Below are 26,042 nucleotides of genomic sequence, written 5' to 3'. Positions count from 1 at the left end.
TGAAATTAACCAAACGAAGAATCAATTAATTGGGATCAACGAGATCGAGATCGAGTTTAAAAACGAACGTACGACTCTGTTTGTCATGAATCGATTAATCGATCTAGACGGAGACAGCTGGGCGTCAGAGTCGACGAGAAGAATCATCGAATGAATCATCGAAAGTGGCTGCATTTCATTGGTCACGTAGCGTACTAAGTTATTCTCTTGCGGTCTGCTTTCAGAGACCACACATGAAAGATAGAGAAGGTTACGGCGACAGGCACGATTCGAGACGTCGATTCATCGATCTCGATGCGCATTACATTGCGATTAGATCGATGTTGCAACGACGTTAAAACGATATGTATCTCTCTTTTCTTATCTTCTCTATATTCAAAGATATTTTCTTTTATATCTTTTTCTTATTCTTCTTATTTTCTTTTTCCTAAGAAAGTTCCTCGTGAAAGAGAGAAGAAGACTCGTTTGTCAGTTTGTAATTTATTTATGTTAGATTAAATCTTAAACCCGTTTTTTTTTTCTTTACAACTATCAAGAAAAGAAAAATATATAACCAAATATGTGTGTATCTATATCGGATTATAATCCAATTTGAAATTATATTAATTTTTATTATAATAGATATATTTAGAATATTTCTTTTGCCATTTTAAATTACGAATTTTTTCAGTTTTGCAGTTTTACTAATAACAATACAGGTCTATAATTTATAATTATATCTGACAAAATAAAATGTCGAATTATTTACTACGATACAAGTTGAATTTAATTTGAAATTCAATTTTGAGAGATCATTTACGAAAGTGGATTGAAAAGTTCTGGAACTGATTTTTTGATTATTAAATTTCGAGACTCTAGGTAGAAAAGTAAATGATGAAGTTAGATCGAAAAATAATTGTCTCTATGTTAAGCTCGAAACATTTTAACCTGTCAACGTATATACATAAAAAAAAAAAATGTACAGATATCCGAGTATAAAAAAATAAAATCAACAGTAAAATTTGTTCGATTAGATAAATCTGATCTGAACGATCGACGACGAAAAAGTGTCTTATTCATTGAACGAATATGATTTCAAACACGACCTGAATTTATCTAAATAGTCGATATCGCAGTTTACACATATCGAAGTACATACTTATAAATTTATCTACGTAAGAAGATAAAATATATAACAAAAAAGAAATAAAAAAAAAAACAAAAATGTATAATATATTAATAACAATTCTCTCAAGAAGATCGTTTTGAAAAGTTGTAAAAGACACGGTAGGGATTCTATTGGTAAAAAAAAAAAAAAAAAGATTAAAAAGATAGTTACACAAGAAAGAATGAATAATTTTAAACCGAAGTAATAATACTTGGTAACGAAAGTAGCAACGGCTAAAAACCACCCACGCACTTAATAAAACCTCGTCGTCGTTACCGTCATAATGGCGGCTCGATGACCAAGTCCGAATAGAATTCGACGACGACGACGACGAATCGTACGTGTAATCGAATGTGAATGTTTTATTAATGTATTCTCTTTTTATGGTCTCTGCATTCTTTTACAAGTTGATCATCTCTTAATTTCACGTCTATTAGAAAACGAAATCCGACATTTATACGCAAATTCGAAATCGTTTGGAAATATCTCAAACGATTGATATGAAAATTAGTGTATATCGAAATACTTGGAAGACAATATTTACAATTCTACGAGAAATTTGTACATAATTAAATGAAATAACGACGTTTCACCATTCTCGATGTCTTAATAAAAAGGAAAAGCTTGTTTTTTTTTTTTTTTTTTTAAATTAGACTTCTCTCTCAATATATGTCAGTCGTCGGAAGAGCGCGTATTGCTCGAAAAGAGGGGAAAAAAAAGAAAAGAAAAAAAAAATGAAAAGTGCATCTCCGTACCTTACTCGCTTTCATCTCGAGATTCGTTCTTGGAGAGTGGCCAATTTTCACGATAAAGGGTACTTTATTTTCAGAGGTGACCTCGATAAAAATAATCTCATAATATCCGTGAGAGCCGTTCCGGTGAAGGGGTACCTCTCGTTTTTGACTCTTATATTTCCTTTTAAGATATCTTTTATCGATTGATTTAAGTCTAAACGTTAAAAGAAGCGAAGAAGAACAAAATCCAAAAATATACATCACCACTATGGAAGAAAATTTGAATCGAAAGGTATAACAAATTTTGTTCATATATATTTATAATGTATTGAGCGTAAAAATTTTTCAAATAGAATATTTTGTTATTCCTGTTTTTTTTTTTTTCTCTCTTTTTTTTTTATCAATCAAGAATAACAGTTAACCTTCGAAGGAAAATATACAATAAAACATATTAAATTTAATCTTTAACCAATCTGATATTTCCGCACGATAGATTCGCATATTCGTTAACCATCGAAGCAAGGCTAACGTCCGGATACTGTGCGCCGTCATTGGGAATTAGAACGTTAATAAATATCCCTATCTTTCTAAAGCGCCGAGATAAGAACTTGCATCGCGAATGGAATTCATGACAAATGTGTCGATGGAAACGATTCAGAGGAAAGAGGATATGCCGTGTGTGTGTGTGTGTGTGTGTGTGTGTGTTTAAAGCGGCATGTTTTAGCTTGAAAATGACAAAAATTTCCTGGCCATGTTTCGAAGTACAATTAAATGATCCATAAATCTTTTCTCATTTATCCTTGGAATTTGTTAAAGTAGCTTTCGAATTCGTCGAGTATCATTTCATTTGCTTTTTCTTTTATTCTCTGTTGTATCTTTTTCTTTTTCGTTTATTTTCTTTTTTTTCTTTTTTTTTAAATATTAGATTAGTACGACTGCTAGTGTCATTTATTGCGAATAAGTATAAACGTACGGTGTAACGTTACTCGGAATCACAGCATCAAACATATTACCGATGAACGATCGTGGCCAACTTTATGGCCTTCCATCTTTAATGGCGACGAGTCTTGGTGATAGTAGACAGCCTGGCAGCAAAGTAGCCCTCCTCCTCCTCCTCCTCCTCCACCTCCTCCACCTTCTTTCCTCCTCTCCTTTTCCCGTCGTTCTTCTCGGAACTTCAACGTGCTTGGCATTTCGTATGGAGATCACAAACAACGACCTCTACGAATACACCTCCGCCACGTTTCGCATTCTTTTTCCACCCGTCCATCTGTCTCTCCTTGCTCGAACAAGACGTGCCATTCTCTCTCTCTTTCTCTATTTCTCTATTTCTCTCTGTCTTTCTATCTCTAAGAAGGATGCCAAGAATTTCGCCGAGTTACACTTCGCCGAGCTTCTCGAAGGGCGGATACTCTCGAATAAGTCGTCACGTTTCGTGCACCTTCTCAAACTAATCGAGTACTACGAGCTCTTCCTAAGAATTCACTAGCCAAGGTTTGGAAAATGTTTTTAATTGGAAAAAAAAAAGAAAAAAGAACAAAATAGAAGAATAAAAATAAACAGCCACGTGAATTCAATCAATCCTCGTGTAAATTATACAACCTGCCATCTGACGTTACACGTGTCACGACTATTTTGATTTAAATTAGAAACAACCCGTGCAAATATATCTTTTGTTTGAAGTTACTTTTAACGTCTGAACGTGTTAAAATAGTATTCGAGAATAGGTTGACCTCATCCGTTGGTACTTTAAATTGCAAACGCAATTGCCAACAAACGAAAGAGAGAGAGAACACGCGTCAAGGAAAAATCAAGCTGATCGATCTTCGAACGTCGTGGGTGGTCGGTCGGTCGGTCGGTCGGTCCGTGTATAAATTATTTTCTTGAACGTATTATTTTTGAATATGATCGATTCGCTTCGGGGCATCTTCATCTCTCTTCATTGTTTTTCCCCTACGAAGAGAATATTATTAATCCGATCGGTTACACCTAACGGTTAATCGTACAATCCCCACCATCGTCTACTGCCGAAATGTACGTGTACATGGGATTGAAAAAAAAGAAAAAGAAATAAATAAAAAAAAATCCAGCATCTATCGAAATAACCGCGAAAGCACTTTGAGAGATAATGTAAATTCTCCTCGTAGGCTCCTTCGAAAAACCGCCCCCTTTCGCGTGGTAACAACGAAGTGGACCACCTTGCCATTTTCTTTTGGGTGGTCCCACTAGCCGAGTCCAATGTTTAATAACAGGAGGTGTTGTCGAACATGCTCGATAATGTTTCTCGAAAAAGCCAACCAGCCAACCAGCCAGCCAGTCAGTCGCCGACATTCAGCCTTCGACCAGAATCTTATAATATTTTACTCACAGCTAGATCGTAACTCGGCCTTTTACACCTCCGAAGATTATTTCTTTGGAGTTCAAGGAAAGGATCCTGAACCTATTGCACTAAACTTTTTGCAACAAGGTTTCTTTTCCTCGAACCTCAACCGAGAGCTTGATATTTTATCATCGCTTACCACCTGTCGTAGTTGTTGAGCGAAAAGCAAACTCGCATCATGCTAATGTAAGTTTTATTGGCCACTTTGCGGTCTCGCCTCTCACAACTTGCTTTCTTCTTCTTCTTATTATTATTATTATTTTGTTTTTTTTTTTGCGTTCTTTGCCTTGAAACGAAGGCTGGTTAATTCAACTAAATCCTTTTCTAGTTAAATGAAGAAACGAATAAGGGTTATATCCATCCATTCGTATATTTATATATTTTGTTGTCTATTTCGAGTCCCGGTTTTAGAAACTTTCTCGCGTAACGCGACAGCATAAACTACTAACGTGTGTGTGCATTGGTAGTTCCTGTAATTAAAACGGAATGTTGTTTTTAATGTGTCGCTAGAAGATAATATAAGAAATTACACGGAGTATTTGCGTGTTTAACTATCTAAGAAAATCAGGTCTTTCCACGTCGTAAAACAACGATAGACACGGGTCACGCTACACTGAAAGTATTAACTAATACGATTTTGCGATGATAGTTAAACGAATAGACTCGGTTTCAGACCTATTCGTGATATATGTTATTTTTTTGTTTTGTTTGTTAGTTCTTGTTCTTTTTCTTGTTCTTTTTCTTTTCGTATTTCGCAAGAAAATTCTAAAGAGACTTTCTCGGATGATCTCTCGCTCGTGTATTTCCCCCTTTCGAGCTATCGAAATCACGGAATCTCTAGCGAGTTATAGAATAAAGATGAGACAAATCGTGGCCGCGTGATCGAGAGCAGCAAAGAGTAGTCCATTTCTAGTCGTCGTCGTCGTCGTGCTTCGCATGTTGTTAACTTTCCCTTATCGGTTCCCGATTCTTCTCCTACCATAAGCTAGAATTTCAGGAACGAGCTATAAGATAAATTGAACGACAACGAGATATGCGTTTCGCGCGAACGATTTTATTGCCTCGAGTTTTTTTTATCTCAAACGAAGAAAAGTCAATCGCATTGAAGAGGGAAATCGTTTTCTTCTTGTTCTTTAGAATGATAATCTAAAAGACCGCCGCGTTGAAAACGCGTGTGGTCTTCCATCGCTTTATACAAACATACACACACACATACAATTTAATATATTTTATTATTATTCTTATCTTATACTAGCTTTCACTTTATATTTCAATCTTTATTTCTCTACGAATCTAATAAACAGTATTTCATTTGAAAACTACGTTAGATATTTTCTAGATTGAACTAGGCAACACGTTTGAACGAAAATGATTTGAAGAAAAATTATACTTCTTGCAGAGTTTCACGACCACGCCAATTCGAAAAAAGAAAAGAAAAGAAATCACACGAGCATAAGTTTTGTTCTGGCGTCTCGAGAGGTTAGAAACTTCTTGACCCTTGACCCACTGATCGTGAAACTCGAACGTCTGTCGTTCTATTCTCACCAAAGAGAAAAATATTTCCCTTCTGGTATATCCCTGTTGTGTCTTTCGTTTAAATTTATGTCTTTTGTCTCGAATCGATAACGAGAAATATACATATATCGTGAAACTCTCGATGTAGAAGAATTTCAAACGATCTCTTTTACGTTTCTAGGAAATATTGTTTCGCTCTTTTAACCAAAAAATTATTCCTTTGTTCGTATATGACTGGTACCATAAATAAATAAACTATTTCTATGGAAATTATATATAAATAATAAATTTGATTGCTAAAGATTTCTTTCTCTCTTCGAACGTAGGCGTTCGACAACCAACGAGAACAACAACAAAAATCATATCACGAAATGAGATTCATAGGAACCGCACGATCGTTTTAAAACCTTGCCTTCTTGACCTTTTGCCGAGTCTGATTTCATCTGAATCATTAACGATAGCACAGCCACGCGTTTATGTGTGTATATCCGACTCATGAAAATTTATTGCTTCCAATCTTCAGTTTTCTTCTACGTATCCAACACAATCGATAATCTATAACGTTGCTTTAAAAAAAAACACACACATACGTATTAATATTTTCCACAAATGTAAAAAAAAAAGAAACGAAATATTCGTATATCTAAAAGAAAAAAAATATAAAATGCGAGCACAAATTTCACCAGTTACGACTTATATCTTATCGTTACTTATATCACGTTAATCTATTTTAAAACCCAATTAAACAAAACTCAATCAACATCAACGTTCTTTTTAATAATAAAGAAAAAAAGATAACGCGTTTTTATTACTGAGAATTTTAATAAACACAAGAGAAAAAAAAATGAACAATCTCGCGTAAAAAAATAATCAGGCGTGTATACGAGTTCAATGTTTTAAAATAAATTCGAAGTGTCTATCGTAAATTTGAAAGGAAAATCTTCCTTCGATTAAATGAAATCAAGAAAAAAAAAAAACAAAAAATAAAATAGAAAGGGAAAGAAGAGTACACGTTCGTACGGATTGTTTCTATTAAGTCGGCAAAACATCAAAGCTTTGCAAGCACCAGATGTTACGTATTGCGATCAAGTAGGTCCATGCCCTCTTTCATAGTAGATGCACGATCGCAAGGTACACCGTGCGAGCGAGATGCAAATTGGCTTATTAGCCTTATCATTGGTAGAAAATCTCTTCTGGCAGTAAACCGAGCTTCGGAAGAATCTGGTTGGCCACCCGTGATCGAGAAAAGATTTATTTAACGAGCCTCGAAGAAAGCAGCCCAACGATATTCTGCATATACAAATTGACAAACAAATAAAATTCAAAAGGAATATAAAAAAAAAAAAAAAGACAAAAGGAAAGTACAGCAATTACTTTAGAAATTAAACGAATAATTGAATAGTCCGCTCTCTTTCTCTCTCTCTCTCTCTCTCTCTCTCTCTCTCTAGAACTAATTACAATATCACGAGGCTTGAATTTACATTTATTCTAATTCAATCGATCGTTAGAAAGTTTCCTACAAAATCATCCGTTTCTTCCACCTTTAATTCGGAACAATCAAATACGAAGTAATCCTATTAGAAAAAAATGTTGATTATTTTTCATATTATTAAAAAAAAAAAAGAACACATAACTCTTGTCACTTTCTCTAATCAAAATATCTATTTCCCTTTAGGATTACAACGACAATGAAACAGCGGATAACCATGAGAGGACAATGAGTACGACTACTACTACTACTATGAGTACAACTACCACTAGTAGTACTACCACAACAACGACCACACCTAAACCCACGCTTACTCAGCACTTCGACTACAGAGATTCAAGAGCTTACGACAGTAGTACCGGCACTCAGTACAACGGCTACCAGGCGAAAAACGACTACCCTCCTATGTCAGCTCACAGTGTCCACAAGTGGCAGTCTCTGGGTACTCGAAAAGGCGTTAAGGAGACCAGAAGCAACATGCAGCAATATAACAAAAACGGCAAGAGTATGTCTACATTACTTTTCTTCTTTTTTTTTTATTCTTCTTCTTCTTCTTTTATAATATCAAATATTCACAGTCGAGACTAAAGTTTATTCCATGCAAAAGTTCAAATAAGTTTTTAAATGAACTTTATCGAATCATGTTTTTTTTTTAATTCAAACTATAATCCTGTCACTGTAATCTATAATTTTTTCGGTCTTTTCAGTGATTTGTCGACCAGAACTAGGTATATCTTTGACATCCAAATTTTATAGATTAAAAACACGCTAATAACTTTATACAACACGAATTTATATTGCATTATGGTTATTTTTAAGATGCAATTATTTATGACTAAATGAACAAATGTGTCACCTTTTAAAACGTACAAAAGTATTGTTAAATCTGATTTAAATATTATGAGAATTATTCGATCTTAAAGTAAAATCATCCATCTATTTCTCGACTTACTATATTTTTCAGATTAAATGATTCATTTGAATTCGATATGATATACTAGATTTATAAGATAAGTCTTATCGATGAAACAAAATAACATAAATTGAAAGAAAATGCAATGTCATCCTGTATAATCGAAAATAGAAGAATTCACGATACACCTTTCCCTAGAATATGAACTAGTATTAACGAGAAAATTAATTTCCTTTAATTATTATCATGTAATGAAAATAAAAGAGAGAAAGAGAGAGAGAAAGAGAGAAAGAATGAAAGAGAAAGAGAGTACGAAAAACGTGATACGATAGCGCAATCACGTCCGAGGCGTTCCGTAATCGATTTATGTAGATTACAGTAACACAGCATCTTCCCCAATTAACTTTAAGACCCTACTCGAAGGTCCGTTGTTAATCGATATTCAAAGACAACGTAGGTGGCCCTTCTCGATCAAACGTTTCACGTTAATTTTTTCACGTGTTTAGACTGTAAGTGATTATTAATATCATATTGAAAATTCTCTCCGAGAAAAAATACACTTGCATTGAATATAAAAATAAATTTCTCTCTGGATAATTATTATTCCAAAGGAATATCAATCGTCGACAGGGATTTGACAATGGACATATTATTAACATTACAATATTCTACATAAGGGGGAATGAAAAAGAAAAAAAAAGAAATAAAGTAATACTAGCTACCTACGAGAGAGAGCCTGTTTTGTTAGATACTCATCTCTCATTTATTAAAATGTCGACACACGTGTATTCAGAAAAGCTCGAAACTTGACAAGCGTGTTCTCGCGAACGCCTCTATTTATTCAGGGACGTTGTACCATGCTCAACGTGATTACGTGATCGGTCAGGATATCTTCGTGATCTCGAATGATTTCAAAACATGCTTACTAACTATCTTCGAGATTGTCACTTTAAACTGCAACAATGTTTCATACTGTTTAAATTGAAATTCTATACGCGAGATAAATTCTAATGAAAATTATTAAAATAAATATTTTTTATTTCGATTTGTGTGTGTGTGTGTGTGTGTTGTGTGTAAAATAATTCCAATAGAAATTTCTAATAAAATGAAATATTTACTATATAAAGAAAGAGAGAAGAAAAAAGAGTAAATGAAGGAAGAAGATTCGAACGTTAAGATGCAAATTGATTGCACGGTTGCAGCAATTCTCAACACCTTTTTCACTTTCTTTTCCAATGTGGTATCCCCTGACACGAAAGGCGTTATACCTGCATACCTTGCAACGTTTACGAACGAACGACGAAAGTTAGTATAAGCGCACGTGCGAGATTCAAACTTCGTTTTCGTAGCATCGAACGTTTAAACAAGACTTTTTATTTCTTCGATAGAAAGATAGGTCGAGTTTTTGTTGGATAAAAACAAGAATAACATTCGTTTATTTGTTCCTACGTTCACGACTTGCTCATTTTATTCTCGTGATTTTACGTTTTATTTCCGTCATTGGGAAATTTCAATGTAACAAAACAAAAAAATCAAATCAAATTATAATGAAGCTTAGTAAGAGAGTGTAGTCTGACATATTTCTTTCTTGTTTTTTTTTTTGAATCTTGATATTTCAATCTAGATCACTAATATTGACATAAGTAGTAGGAAACTTAGAGACAAAGTGAAAAAAAAAAAACAAACCATAAAAGAAGACACGCGACCGATTCGAAAGAATAACAGGTGTGATCGAATCTAAAACTCTTTTCACTTGGCATAATAAATTTAGGAATACGTTTGAATATACTATACGGGATGTAAGAAGCGAGAGAGAACGATTCTTCAGAATTCCTGACGGTCGTGCCTCTATTGTGAACGCGCTTAGATAGAATCTCGGTGTCAGTGCGAGCCGTGCCGAGTGGAAGCAACGCCTACGCTCGAAATTAGCATAACCGGAGATCGGCGGTGAAGATTAAAAGACTTGGAAAAAATATATATATATATATATAGATGAACGTATATATATATATCGAAGAGTAGAATCATTTCCAAAACTCTTATGAAAATCATGTCGTTTCTCCTATCAAAAAAATACTTTTCTCTTTCACTGTAACATTTTCCGATAAGAAAAAGAAAAACCAACAATCGTGTTCTAAGAATAAAAAAGAATAAATTATTTTATTTATTTTTTTTTTAAAAGGTGAAGAACATTAGCATATTACTTTAATTACCGTTTCATTTGTACTATTTGAACATAATTTCCCTTTCGTGCATATAATAAACGTATAATTACTTGTAAAATCGATTGTATAGATAATTTTCATTGGAGTATTATACACCAGTCACGAAAGATATTGGAATTTTCTACTATACGTTAGAACAGATATCGAGTATATTTCGACATGGTTCTAGCGTGTCCCTATGCTTTATATTTTTTCTGAAAGAAAAAGAAAAAGGAAAGAAAAGAAGGGGGAAAATAAAAACAAAGATCTGGAGAAACTCAAGAGACTCGTAAAATATTTTAGAAACGAGTCCGATTCGATTTTGCTTCGCTCTCGAGAAATATCATCATCTTCCGTTTTCTCTTTCTCTTTCTCTTTCTCTCTCTCTCTCTCTCTCTCTATCTCTCTCATTCTCCGACATTACGTTACGGCCAATAAACTAATCCGCGAGTGTAATGCCGACTGACAAACGGCGATTTAATGCCAGACTTGTGCGAACGTAAAAGAGTTATGCGTGGAACGCGACTAGCAAATGCAAGAAGATCGCTCGTAATAATAATTTTCGATTAGAAACGATGTGATTATTTTGCCCTTCTCGTAAGTCTCCAATATTCATAAAACGGCACATTTATTTCGTCTTTATCTTCGCAGACTTATTCTCGCGAACTTGGCCCGATTAACCCTAATCGTGAATCTGCAATGTTATGCGAGTTAACTTCGATATTGCTAATAAAGACGTTTCAGTCGAGTATTATTTTTTTCATGAATATAACTTTCAAATATGTACACATATATATATATATATATATATATATTTGTGAAAACACGAGAATTTGGATTTGATGTTACAACCTATTCGTTCATTTTATCCGTTAGCTATTTACGCGTAATTACCCGTGTTAGTGTCAGAGGATGTAGAAGAAATCTTAAAGGGAATTTTTTTCAATTCAATCTAGGCACGAAGGAACATGACTCATGATTACTTCATCTCTGGGAACGGGAGTTTGATGTAATCGTTGCCCTTTGTCGCGTTGAATTAATTCATCCTGTAACGTTCTCTGACGTTCCTTCGCGTATATACAACAATGTGTTCATGTATGTAATAAATACATATAAGTACCATTGAACCATCCAAGTTGCATCCTGGCTAATAACAAAGTAAACGACGCCCTTTGATCTTATCTTCTATCTCAGAAAGGAAACTATCGTGCAAACTCGAGCCTACGTAATTTTCCCCTCTCCATCGTACAATTTTAAACGACACGACTATCATCGAACAGACATGATTTTCACGATCTACGAGGACATTTCTTCCGCTATTAAGACGAATCGCACGATACCAAACTCTCTGACGTAGGAATAATTATCAACAGTATGTGGAATGCGTAGAAAGCGATTAGGAAGCATTTATCTTTCCCTTGAATCAATAGAAAGCTTTCGTGACCGATATCGTTCGATCTTAGGAATATTGCAACAAATAGTCGATGCGTTTGACGATAAACCCTCTTCACCCCGTTCCCCCTTTTGACGATGAACACGTAGTTTCTAAACACACGAGTGCTAACTAATAGACACTGACAAATTGATATATTATTGATCTTATACGGTATCTTATTTCTATTAAAATAAAAAAAAAACAAGATTTATTTTGATTCGAATTCGATAAAAATAATCAATATTCCTTTTTGATTTATTTTTCAGCTGCACAAATCGAAGATGCTCTACAATACGCTAAAAAAGTGTCGAAAGAAGGTAACTGTCAGTGGCCACGTCCAAGAGTTATTCCGGTTCGCGATGTCTACCCGAGTCCATCGACCACCTACATTCCACACTGCGCCATCTTGCACAGGTGCTCGGACGATACCGGATGTTGCAGATCGGAAGCACTCACCTGTGTGCCTAAGCACTCCCATCGCGTTGAACTATCCTTTTACGTGAGTCCATTGCATTATCTTATCTCATATCGTGAGCTCCTCTTTTTTCTTTTTTTTTTAATCCTACAAGCTATTACTATTATTATTATTAATATTCAATGCTCGAATCAATTTGTTTCTTTTTGTTTTCTCGATTGATGCATAAGAAAAGAAAAATAAAACAAAAAAAAACTAATGATATCTCGCTTCCCGTATTGAAAATTCAAATTGTATTGAATTAATAATAAGACCGCGAGAGAAAGGTGATCATCCCAAGTAACGTGATTATTAATTTACCGTATAAATCATTCGTATAACGCGTTATTAAAGTAAATTAATAACATACCGATGTAGAGCACAGCATACCGATTAAACGGTAATCGTAGAGCTACTACTACCATAGTTGCGAAGGCTTCTTCATTATGCCATAGATAAATTGCTAAGAGAAAAGATCCTTATACGATGTATATATCTCTACTTATGTATATCGTATTGAGAAACGATCATCAATTGGCCCGAAGCTAAATTGAAGATCGAAGAACTCTATCCATCGTAGGAGAAAGTATCGTAGATCAAACAAAATGCATTGTGGAGAGAAAATTTATTGGTTAATGTAAGTAAGATCAAGGAAGAAGCTGAGTTGTAAGTCATACCCGATTTACAATATAATTCTCGTTTATCATCTTTTAGTTGAAGTCATTTGTGTGTATATACTTCTTTTATAATACGTAAAATGAAGTATTTCTTTTTTTTTTTTTTAATTCTTTCATCATTTTAATGTTAATTCATTAGACAAATTTCAAATCTTTCCTAAATCCAAAATAATTTGACATTAAACGTGTTGGTTTTATTTAATCGTGATGCAAATTAATTTTGTCCAACATTTTTCTTTTTATTTTTTTTTCATAATACGCAACTTCTTTTAATGGTCCATTGTGTAATCACCGATAGCGTAATTCGATTCATTGATAAGAATCTTTATCCGTGTATCGTTTAATCATTGATTAAGTAAGCAATTATTTTCCTGAGATAAATTAATAAACGATTCTTGGTAGCAAACCCGATACTTCGTGTCATTGAATTATCAGACGATTACAAATGCTTAGATTAAATTCCATCTCATCCTGTTTAATAATCTTAAGATTGTCTATATGATTTAACTTAATATTTGTATGTGTATCATTAGGGTTAGACTATACATCTCTGATAAACATAATCTCTTCTTTCTCCTATAACACACGTCGCATAATAAAACATAAATAAATGAATATTTAAATCGTGTTTTAATAATAACAAATTAGAGCTACCATCTTCATGAAGATTTAGAAAATTAAAAAAAAAAAGAAAAATATTTAAATTATTATAAAAGAGATTTTGTGTTGAAAAACTCTATTATTATCCAATCTCCATTGCAGCACAATTAAAATAACAGTACTACGAAATTATTACCAAGATGGTTGTTAAAAATATGAGGAAATAAATGTTCTCCTTTTCCAAAGATCGATATATCTGTTGGTCACGATCTATATGGTGATTACGCGATTTAACAGAGATCACGGCCCGAGAAAATGAATCGGTAGTGATCGTGCTAATCATCGCAGCTTGGAACGCGTGTAAAATCGAAAGTAAGAGAATGATCGAACGGGAGATTTCAACGCGTGACGAACCAACATCGTACGATGAACTATTATATACGCTACTACTAACTCTCCCTTTTCAACTATTAAAATACTATATTCTTGCTACTCTTTCCTATTTTCCAACCAATTAATAAATTAAATGAACAACTCAATTCGATGAATTAATTATAATCCTTTTTATTCGTAGATATAATTTTATCGATAAAATAATCATTAGAAAGGTATGTTGCAATTTGTAATTAAACGGGTATCAAAGAATTCTCGTTGAAAATGAAATTATTATGAATCGTGTGTGAAAAATGTGTTTTATAGGAAAAAAAAGAAAAAAAATCATTATCAAACTAACCGGTCCTTGGTTATCTACGATAAAATTCATTGATACATTCAATTATCTAATCGATTTTATAAATCAAACATTGATGTATCAGACATGAAAAGATAACTCTCGTGGTTTTACACTCGACATTGTTGACAATTGAAAGAAAGTTCGACGATAAAATATCAATAAATGATACTTTTAAGAATGAATTCGTTAGATAGGAGTTAACTGATGTCTATTTTTAGTTGGAACGAAGGTACACTTTTAAATCGCTAATTAATCCTGTTTCCGGACTTGAAATTTTGAAGCAATGGATGGTCAAAATTCAAATTAGAAAACTAATCTGTTTCTAAAAAAATAAAAACTGCTGAAAAATCGTAGAAAGATTCTCGTAAAATGTTTGAATTTAAGCGAACGCGTAATGATCGTTAATCTTCTTGGTTATTACGGCGATTTAAATTCTTGGCGTATTGCTAAATTTTGTTGATTAAAAGTTCTTCATTAGCATACGAATATTAGCATAGGAGAAAGATCGAAGAATGAAGATGAAAAATTGTAATCGTTTGTCATTTCCATTCGAAAATATGGGAAAGACTTGTTGTGTTGTAGTTTGTACAAAAAAACGATATATGTTATAATTTTCCAACGAAATTGCATCGTTAAATTTTCACCGGATTATCGTATAAATATTATCATTCGACATAATTCTAATAATTATAAAAACATGTACTAGGTAAAATATAAACGAGGGATCTCTTTTAAAAATATAATATCGTGGTTGCTATTATAAAGATATTTCCCGTTTAGCGAAGAAAATAAGGGGAACAAAACTCGTCGCGTTATAAATCGCAATGAGAACATGCCTAATTGCCGATAGGGTGGTCTTAATAATATCGCGAGTATAATTTGCATTTTATTGCAATCTCCGTACGCAGTAATAATAATATTAGCATAAGTTCGTTGCTCGAGTATTTTCGAATGCAAGGAACAAATATTCGTAAAGAAGAAAAAACAGAAAAAGGAAAATAATTTTATCGAGTAATAAATTCGAACAAAAAGAGTAAAAAAAATTAAAAAAAAAAAAAAAAAAACCAATTACAATTTTTACCAAGAATGCAAATCAATGAACAAATTTTTGGGTTATATCTTTTTAACGTTAGAAGTTACAAAGTAACAAGTCTATCGGACAGTCTTTGCCGATTGACGTCCAATAGTAGACGTCTGCAACAAATATAAATAAGTTCGCACACGAATAAAATACACCAGGGCATCCAAGCTTTTTTTTCCTTTTTTTCTTTTTTTTTTGTCGATACTTGTTGCTCGAGATACGATCGGAGTAACGTCGTAAATGTTAAACTCGGTAGTAGTTTAATGCTCTTCCTTGTAAACCACCAGCGAGCCATTCGCTTTCAAAGATACGTGCGCGGGAGTTTTTAAACGTCTCCCTCGAGCATGCATGCACGCACGCACGCACGCATACATGCACTCACGCACGCTCATCAATCGACACTTTCAAAAGTTCGATTCATCGGGGTTGCTTCGATGTAACAACCTTTGCTACAAAACATGCTGTTTGTTCTTCGCGTTTAAGAAGACGTCGTTTTTGTTGGCACTTTAAGTTCGCCAATGAAATAAAAAAAAAAAAACGACGATATTATAAACAAGAAAAAAAGAAAGATAAAATGAGATAAGGAGAAGAAGAAGAAGAAGAAGAAGAAGAAGAAGAGTTTATGGTAGGGGCTGTCAGGAATTTAACGTTCGACGTATGCTATCGTAAAGTATCTTTCACACCGGATGGCTGTCCCGAGTCTTTCGACGGTATGGTGGTGACTCACAGTTGAAATCAGTCACATGGTATCACTTAAATATATACGAAACACAGTACCAATGTTATCATCTTTAAATCATTCTTATATGTTTCCCCCTGTTTTCCTTCTTTCTTTCTTTCTTTCTTTCTTTCTTAACTCTTATGTTAAGTTTTGGTAAATATTTTTTATACTTATAGTAAGCGGATTTTAATGATTTTTATATTAAATTAAAGTACACTCTTTTTTCTACACGTAGAATACTTTGTAGAGTTATGAAAATCAAATGTAAAGTGCAGAAAATGTCAGAGAATGCAATGCTGTAAATTGTACATCTTTGCAATTTCTTTGAAAAGTTTTGATAAATATTTTTTGTACTAATAGTAAATGGATTTTAATGATTTTTATATTAAATTAAAGTACACTCTTTTGTCTACGCGTAGAATACCATATCGAGTTATAAATCAATCTGAAAATGTTCATAAAATGGCAAAGAATGCGATGCTGCAAAATTTTTCCTACTTTGCCATTTCTTTGAAAAGTTTCGGCAAATATTTTTTATACTAAAAGTGAATAGATTTTAATGAAACTTATATTAAATTAAAGTACAGTAAAGTATATATATATACATGTATATATGCTGGTGCAGACAGATACGTAATGCAGCGTGTGAAAATAAATGGGATGTTGGTAGAAAAAGCAAATGGTATTGAAAGTATTAGAGGTTGTAGGTTGTCGAGTGAACGTTTATTCCGCAATGCTCGGAAAGGTATCATAAATGTTTTACAATAGGAAAAAAATGTTTTAAAGACTTTTCATCGGGATGAAATCAGGTGGTAGTAAAGGAAAACAACATTTGAAATTCTTCCTTACCGTAGAAAGGCATTAATTACATGCAAAGCGGAAGGCGTGTACTTTCCATGCGATATTCTTTATCTCGACAAAGATCGCACGATATACCCGTTTCTCTTCGATACACCCACGTGCAAATGGCCAACCAATCAAGAGTACTGATTGTGATAAATGTACGGATACGGAATCGCTGGGGGTCACCGGTGTTACTACAAGAGAGAAAATGAGAGAGAGAGAGAGAGAGAGAGAAAGAGAAGGTGATAAATTTAATAGGATATGTTGTACTTTTCTAAGCTCCTCCCCCACCTCCTCCACCCGCCCCCCGTACCGATAAAACGGAACGCGCAATGGCGATTTCTAGTTACACCACTAACTCACACAATGTACACACAATATACACGATTTTAAATATAAATTTCTCAATGATTATTATTATCTCTTCGCACACAATGTTAGCGTGGAAATAAAACAAAAAATTGTGTTGATTAATGAAACACAAAAACGAAAATTGGATCCACGAAAAAACGTATCATTATCAAGATCATATCGGATCATTTGAAAGATCAGACAAACAACGATTTTGTTTTCTCATCCAAAAGGGTGAACATAAATTTTACGAACCAGACGAAACGGTCCAATTGCATTTACAGCAATAATCTTCTTCCGTTTCCATCTGTCTAAAAAATAATAAAAGAGAAAAAGAAAAAAGAAAAAAAAAGAAAGTAATAAGTGAATAAAGTAAAAAAAAAAAAGAAACATAGAAGGAACTGGTCAAATGCTTGTTCTCGTCTCGTGTGAACCCGTTTATTACTCGAATTTCGAGTGACTCAGTTCATAGAGTTTGGACACCAGAGTTGGCTTGGTATCAAATTCGAATGCGTGCACCCCTTTCGTAGCAGCGTACAAGACACCAATGAGGTACAAAGATCTCACATTAGCCAGGCGAGAGATCGACAAAGAGAAACTCTCTTCGAAGTGGAAAGAAATAGAAAGAGAAAGAGAATAGTAGTAGTAATAGTAGTAGCAGAAGAAGAAGAAGAGGAAGAAGAGAAAACGATGCATCTCGTTTCTCGCGACGAGCACCACGAACCATCGAGTTATATAAATACCGGTAGCTTGGCTTCCGCGATACCGAAATACGCTGATTTATGGTGTTCCTCGTTGGTTATATCGCGAATCGCCCTCGCAGATACACTACAGTTAACTGGGTTAATGTTCGAAGATCGTTAAAGCCTTTTCCAGAAACCCGTAAACTTTCGATAGATATTCCGAGAGAAAAAAGAGAGAGAGAGAGAGAGAGAGAGAGAAACTCCCTTTTTCGATAACTCCAAACTGTTTTTTTTTGGGAAACAAGTATGTGTTGTTATTGTTAGAGTAATAATCCAAGTGAAATATTATAGAAATTTACTGAATCGTTTTATACTAACGTGATCCGAATAAGTCGTAAATATTATATTTGAAGATTTGTCTATTCTATTTTTATCGAACGTTTAATCGAACTATCTCGATAGTTACTGTTAACACATGTTACCTACTCCAGTCTGACGTTTATGGCAAAATGAAGAGTATACTTCCGTGATACCAAAATACGATGATACATTGGATCGTCCACAGGATTCGCGAAAAGCTCTTTAATTGAATGTAAAATATACTTCTAATGATTTACCGAAACATTTTGATAAATTTCTCTATAACTTGTAACATTAATAATACGATTTATAGACTTTAATACCTTTATAAATCAAACTTTAATTAATATACTTTTATCAATCTTGTAATATTTATTTTGAAAAATACGTAAGATCTACTACTTGCACGACAGATGCAGTCATTGATTTATGTTCTGACTCCTGTATTCCGTCAAGAGTCTCGTACTTCAAACGGTCTGGAAGAATAAGAAGAAAAAAAAAAGTAAAAGAATCCTTTTTAGAAATAGTTCGTTTAAGTGAAAATGATTGACACTTAAAACCCCCATCCGTTTTCGCGTATATAGAAATAGATTAGAAGGATTTGCAATCGTAATCACGTTATAAACGTTTACGTTATACTCGATTAAAATGATCTTCAATAAAATTTCTCTCTACTTTGAGATTAGATATCCTTAATAAAGAGAAATAAAAATAAAAACAAAAAAATAAGCACCAACAAATCTAAAATATACACGAATTGTCTAAATAATTAAATCGACATAATATATCGAGAATATTCGTATGTTTCCTTAGGCACGCTAAAAAAATCATACAACGAAAAGAAACAACGCTTCTTCTTCCATCTCCTTTTCTCTTATACTTTCCAAGAGATACCTCGAAATGGTTGTTAATGGGTACCTACCCGTTGGTCGGCATACTCAAAATTAAAGAAGCAACCTGGCCGAGTTAAGCTACCCTGACCGGTAAACTCCAGTATTATTTCTGCGTTCAACCGCATGAACGATTTCTGCTTCTGACCACACAATATCCTTTTTATTTTGAAGAAACTCGCCAAATTCGTAACTTTCATTTTAAAATCTGATATAAAATTCAATTACGATATTATATTATAAATGATTAATATCGAATAATATATTCTTAGACGATTGATAAAGTTACTTAATGATACAGGTAAATACATATGTTTACTTTTATTAGATTATTTTCTCGACAAATTAATGTGCAAATGTTTGCGAGTAAACGTATTTTTATTGAAACAATGTTAAATATTGGTACAGTATATATTAATCGAAAATAATCGAAAAAAAAATTCAAAGTACAATAATAGATATGTAATATTTAAAAGAATATATTACGAATTCGTAAGCAACATTTTCTCAAAGATCTATAAAGTGATATCTTATTTACGATTCTTTAGAAAGAAAGAGCTTAAAAGTTGCTATCCATTGCAGCTATGATTTAAAAAAAAAACCTGCAAAAGAAAAGAATATTATTCTAGGACTGTAAAAATGCAATGAATAAATCGAATGCAATCTATTTTATAAATCGCAAATTAAATTTCAACAATTTTCAACTACTCCCTCTGGTATCTGTAAATATATAAAAGTTATTAAAAAAAACATTATTAAGTAGTTAGTTTCTATACATGAAATGGATAAAAGGAACCAAGAAAAAATGAATAAAAGTATAATATTAATTAGAAAGTTAACACAGAAACTAATTACAATTATAATGTTTTTGGGTAAGCGGTCTTTGACTGGATTTTACTTGCAATGGAATGTATATCATATAAAATATGATAAACATTATACTGAAAGTAAGACACCATTGCCCAGGTCTAACCACGAGGAGGTTATTTTCTATTGGAAGTATATTAATAAGTATGTAATGCTTATACTAGTACATATATGTTTTGAAATAATCTGAAATATAAGTAAAGTGTATTAGAATATTAAAATAATTGTTAGTTAATCAATAGAAGTGTAATTATTGTTAAAAAGCTCGGAATATATGATTTATGTACCGTCCTCCCCGAGATGCACCTTGAGACTGGCACTTTCTCTTCTATGAAAATTACTTTTATTGAAAGTTGTTTATATGACTTTCCGAACGTTGCGCATGTGTATAAAAGGAATAATCCACCTACTAAATTTAATTTAAGATTATAACGTTCTGATTTAGCATTTTTTTAAAAAAAACAGCATTTCTTTTTTTATCGACTATTCCCCACTCGCTCTAGTAAAGTAATGTCGTTTTTTTAGAAAAATCTTAAATTTTATTGATTAGATGAATTATTCCTTTTATATACATGCGCAAAGCGTTCTCGGAAAGTCATATAAATAATGTTTAATAAAAGAATTTACATAGAGGATAAAGGCACACTCTGAAGGGGAATTTCGAAGAGGACGATGCTCCGTACATATATTCCGAGGTTTTAGAAAATAATAGACACTACTATCGATTATTTAACAATTATTTTAATATTCTAATGCACTCTCTCTTTATATTTCAAATTATTTAAATACATATTAATTTAAACATTACATACTTATTAACATACTTTGAATATATTAAATAATTTTTATGTGGTAATTGTGTTTTGCATTTTGGAATTGTACAAAAGTCATTGTATGTGTTTAGAAAGTTGACTAAAAAAAAAAAGACAATCAAGCTTACAACTTCCGATATCCCATCTAACGTGATAAACCTTAATTGACATGGTCAACGATCTAATGCCGTTCCTTTTACGTCCTCCTATAGATCGTTTGTCGAGTGAAAGGTGCGAATTGTGCGTTAGATAAAAGGCCACGTGGAATTTCTTAAGCGACGATTACTATGGTATGAAACAAGTTTATCGTATCGACGTATGACAACTCGGTCACCTCGTTCTTCCTTCGTTTACATTAACTATCGACGTTTTTACGACATATCGCAACAACGACGACAACATGAGTTGCTATTGCTAACTTGTATCGTATATTATTTCGAATGGATATGTATATATAAAAAAAAAAATTGAAAAAAAAAAACATCATTAAAAAACCACACAACTCCCATAAGCAATAAAATTAATCGACCCGACATTTAATCTAACTTTCTAATGGCTGTTTTTTTTATTCTCCTTAATATTTTTTGCCTTCGTTATTTCCTTAATAGAACAATCAACTATCTTTTATGGTTCTTCTTTAAAGATAATAATATATATCTATCTCAATGTTTATGCTCTAGCACCATTAGTTATCGCAAAGACGTTCAAAGTGCTGCGTTGCACTAGTTTCTGGCAACAATTAGCGTTGACTTTTCATACGACCCTTTCGTCCGAAAACCATTAAAATATTGAGTCGAAAAAAGTGGGAGAAAAGGTGGTATGATTGGACTAGTAAAAAGATTTATTCGAAAAATCGATAACAAAACATTTCTATTATGTCTTATAGAATAGATTTAGTATTATTCGACTAAATGCACCTACGCCGAAGACATACGTAATTAGGTGAAAGTGGGCCAAGTATTACAGAGTAAAGTATACTCGCTTTCCCGGTTTTTCTTAAACTCTTTCTTCATTCAAACAATACACGTTGAAATAACCCTCAGAAGTGATTAAAACGAGAAAGAGAGAGAGAGAGAGAGAGAAAGAAACAATTTCTCTATAACGAAACGTGTTAGTCATTCTGATAAGTATATTCATTCCTATGCATATATATTGATCTCACGTAAAACAACAAAGATGGCAACAGGCTGATTTAATCAAATGTTACTGAAATTACTGAAACGAATTTGCTCGATCGATGTGCATTCAAGTTGATCGATTTCCCTTTGTGCACCACACAAGAATACGAAAAGTATACGAGTTCGAAGGGACTGACGAGACTAGCAGCTGCAACGAGCGGCCTTAACGCTGCCAAGAATTATAATGCCGAGCAACGGTAGTGCGACCGTACCAACGAAGAAGAAAAACAAGAAGAAGAAGAAGAAGAAGTAGAAGAAGAATAATAAGAAGAGAAGGAGGAGGAGGAGACATTTTCGTCGTCAGACTTACTCACCATTGTTTTATCCATTTCTCCGTATAAAACGAAGCCAAAATGGGCGTGCACGTAAGCGTTGAAAGCTCGACTTCTAGAAGCAGGGAGGAATGAATACGAGCCCCATAGGAGAATGCTCTTTAAAACTGACGAATTACGTGCGACGAATAGCTTCAGTTAGCATTTTTTCTTGTCTTAAGAATGAAGCGTGTTGAAAGCGGTATATATCCTGTTCTATTTCGTTCTCTCTCTTTCTTTGAATATTCTCGAATAGTTTCTAGATAGCACATTAGAAATACGAGCAACATTTGTACCCGTTAGACCAGAGAAAGAAATAAAGAAAGATGTATCACAAATTGTAAATTCTTCGGTTGGAGTTAATGACTCACAACTCGTGGTGTTCAGAATCTGGACCAGCAATTCCGTAGTCAGAGGCAAGCTTTGAAAACTCGTTGAACAAGTAACCAGAGCCTCCCCAGTGCACCTGTGTGTTCCGTTCAGGTGGATGTCCCTTACAGGAGAAGGATGTGTAACATTCTTACGGAATGTGGTAGATCCCAATCGGAAAGAGGAAGACCTAGTTATCGTTTCTAATGGTTTTCTTGAGTCGCCACTTTGGACCCTTTACAGAAAAGACCCTTTAATGTTGAACCTTCACGTTTCTGGAAGCCCACGTACCCATCCGAGGAAGATTAATGATGTCTCTCCAACATGAATGGGTTCTTCTGTCAACGCGAACACGACTGTCCTTTTAATGGCGACTCGTATACTGTTCCTGGATTACACTTGACTAAACCATGCGAGTTCTTTTGACAGATGTAAGCAAAAAAAAACAACAACAAAAATGTCAAGTCAAAGAAATAATCTTATAGATTTAAGCCTCTTAAAATTCGGTACACAAGTTTATACTTTTTTTCAAAAATAATATTACTCTTTTTGATTAAGATTTTTCTCTTATCTGTGAAATAAATTATTCGGATTTATCTGTTGATCACACAGGACCACCTAATGCGTACAATTTTATTTTACTGAATGAATAATTGAACGCATATGTATGTATCATATATATGTACATAGATTTATACCGCAGATGAAGAAACTCTATCTTAGCACGTATTCAATAGACTTTCTCCTTCTTTCAAAATATAATCAAGTACCGCGCAAATTGATTCCTATTCACACTTTAACATTTATCACGATATATTAGCTACCTGACTGCGCGTTTTGTTCGGACAATCCTAGATACATGAACCCGAGCATTGAACAATCATTCCAAGTCCGAATGCTTTGTTCGGCTTTAATTGTGAACTTTGAATGGGATCCATTGTTGGGTTTATGTCATAATAAATCACAGAGGTCGGAAATGTAGTCGGGAAAATTTTACAAGCTCGAAATAATAATATTTAAAAGCAATGTTATATCTTGCGCAACGTTTGCTCGTAAAAAAAAAAATATCCATTTAACGGTACGAATATTTTTATTAGTTTTTAGACCGAAAAAAAAAACATTTTAAAAATAATAACAACAGCAATAAGAAAATGTTGCAACGTTGTGTGTGTTATAGGATAAAAAAGAAAAAAAGCAATGTAATCGATTAAAAACTATCTTTATAGTCGACAGAAGAAGAGAATGAAATGGCAGAAGGAAGGAACCAAGAGAGTCACGACTTCCTTTTCCGTTTCACCATTGGAAGCCTCGCCTACTCGTGTTGACCTCTTCGGGGTCAGCTATCAGGTATCGATAATCCCAGCGCGTATACAGCAGACATGCTCTCTCATGCTAAGCACCATGTTATTTCTATTTTTATTCAGACGTATGTACGTGAAGGGTACGTGCGTGAATCTTATGCTGCACTGGCATATCGAAAGCTCTCCTATTTCTACGCTGCTCACATATATTTACTCAATAAGTGCGTATGAGACGGAGAACGTCTGACGATGCGTCTCTTCGCAAACGAGTCCAATGGCTCTGCTCCCATCTGATATACTAGCATTAGACATCGCGTTTCAGTCAATGAAAACGATCGCTAGTTTAACGCTACCTACTCTACGATAATTTATGATCGGGTGCTGTAACAACTTAGTCAAAGTATGATGAAACTTCCGATGTTACGATTTTTCGTTAATGTTATTTACGAATTTAGAAATCGAATTAGGTCGAATGAATTGAAATAAAATGCAACGAAAATAATCGAACAAAGATCATTCGTTGGTGGTAATAGCATTTATTATTTTATGCTATTTACTGTTAAACTAGTCCAACATTATTCTAGATGATGATTCAAAGACACGAGACTTAATGGTTAATAAAATTTCGCTAAGTTACCGCTAGTCCAGTACTATTTGTAAGCTCGTTAACCGCAAAGAGGTTATGCTTGGTTGCTTCTGAAAACTATTAAACGGTAATTCTAACATAACAAGGACTCACGGTGTATGTATTCTTGCGTAGTATTTGGCTCATTGGTTTGGAAACGCTTCAAATGTTGTTCCTTTCGTATTCTTTTTTTTTTTTATTTGTTTTTTATCATTCTCAAAAAACATTTATATACAACACATATCCTAACGACATTATCATTCTTATCATTTTATTTTAACAAAATATTATAACAGACTTAATGCGAACTTACGTTCATACCAAACTACCGGACACACATGCAAAGGTTTATTTTAAGCTTTCCACTTAAGAAGATCGTCTACCTTTGGTATCGCTAAATAAAACTACTTGAAACGCTTAATACATTTGCACCCAATTTAACTCGCGATAGTTAGCAAATGATAGTCGATTGCGACGTTTATATTCTAATTAATTTCAATTGGAAACATTATACTGTTGTTACAAAAATGATAAAGAAAATAGAAACACGTTGGAATATGTTACGACTGACTGTACGAATTTTAGTCCTCCGTAAAAGCAGATAAGAAGAACTTAGCACGAATTTCTCGCGGGTGTTCCGCGGATGATAAAATAAAATGAAAATACCAGTTAATGTTTATAATTGGTTAGGTTGCCGGTTTAAGGTGGGAATGGTTATTAACGCCATAAAACGAGTGCCATGTCGTAGGTACACACTTTAACAAGCAAACACTTGGAAAGGTTAATTGCATTAACATAACGAACGCGAATAATCACCGCGTGAAATTGGAATCGACGATGACTTTTTATTTATTCAACGATCGAAAAAAAAAACATCAGACACGTAGAAAAATAATAAAAATAAAAATAAAAAGTTTGAAAAATATTAATCGTAGGAATACGAGGATATAAGATATAAAAAAAAAGTCATCAAGCGATGGTTAAAAGTCAAATTGTATAAGCACGTTGCAGATATGTTTTTTCTGTAACACATCGATCGGGACCTTCCTATTTTCTCTTTTTACTTTAACGTCCTCGGCTTTCGTAACTCCTCGTACGGTTTGGATTTGCATAAAACCACTCGACGTATGCTAGCAGAGAGTTGCAATTCGTGCCACGTCTGTAACTCGACAATGTGAACCACCGATCGTTGTTCGTTGTCGGTTCCGCGAAAGCGACATGAAAAATGATTTGCAACTTGACGATTACTAAGAAATCGAACGAGTGACATCGGATGATTCGAAATCTAATATATTATATATTCAATCGCGTGAACTTAAATACGACGTACGTTCAATGTTAATTACGCGACAAGCAAGTATTGCAGTGT

At 33.6% G+C, this 26,042-nt stretch overlaps 1 protein-coding gene across 1 annotated transcript in view; it reads left to right on the top strand.

The window, feature by feature from the left end:
- The window catches only part of LOC106792046, a 75,295-nt gene that overhangs the window by 26,361 nt on the left and 22,892 nt on the right, over positions 1-26,042 (top strand). The window contains exons 2-3 of the mRNA XM_014758158.1: positions 7,452-7,770; positions 12,084-12,316. Coding sequence (XP_014613644.1) covers positions 7,452-7,770; positions 12,084-12,316 — 552 coding nt within the window. The remainder of the gene's footprint in view (positions 1-7,451; positions 7,771-12,083; positions 12,317-26,042) is intronic.

This window comes from Polistes canadensis, unplaced genomic scaffold (genome assembly GCF_001313835.1).
Source record: "Polistes canadensis isolate GaletaPanama2010 unplaced genomic scaffold, ASM131383v1 scaffold_8, whole genome shotgun sequence".
In the NCBI taxonomy this organism is placed as follows: Eukaryota; Metazoa; Arthropoda; class Insecta; order Hymenoptera; family Vespidae; genus Polistes; species Polistes canadensis.
This window is presented reverse-complemented; position numbering and strand designations above follow the sequence as displayed.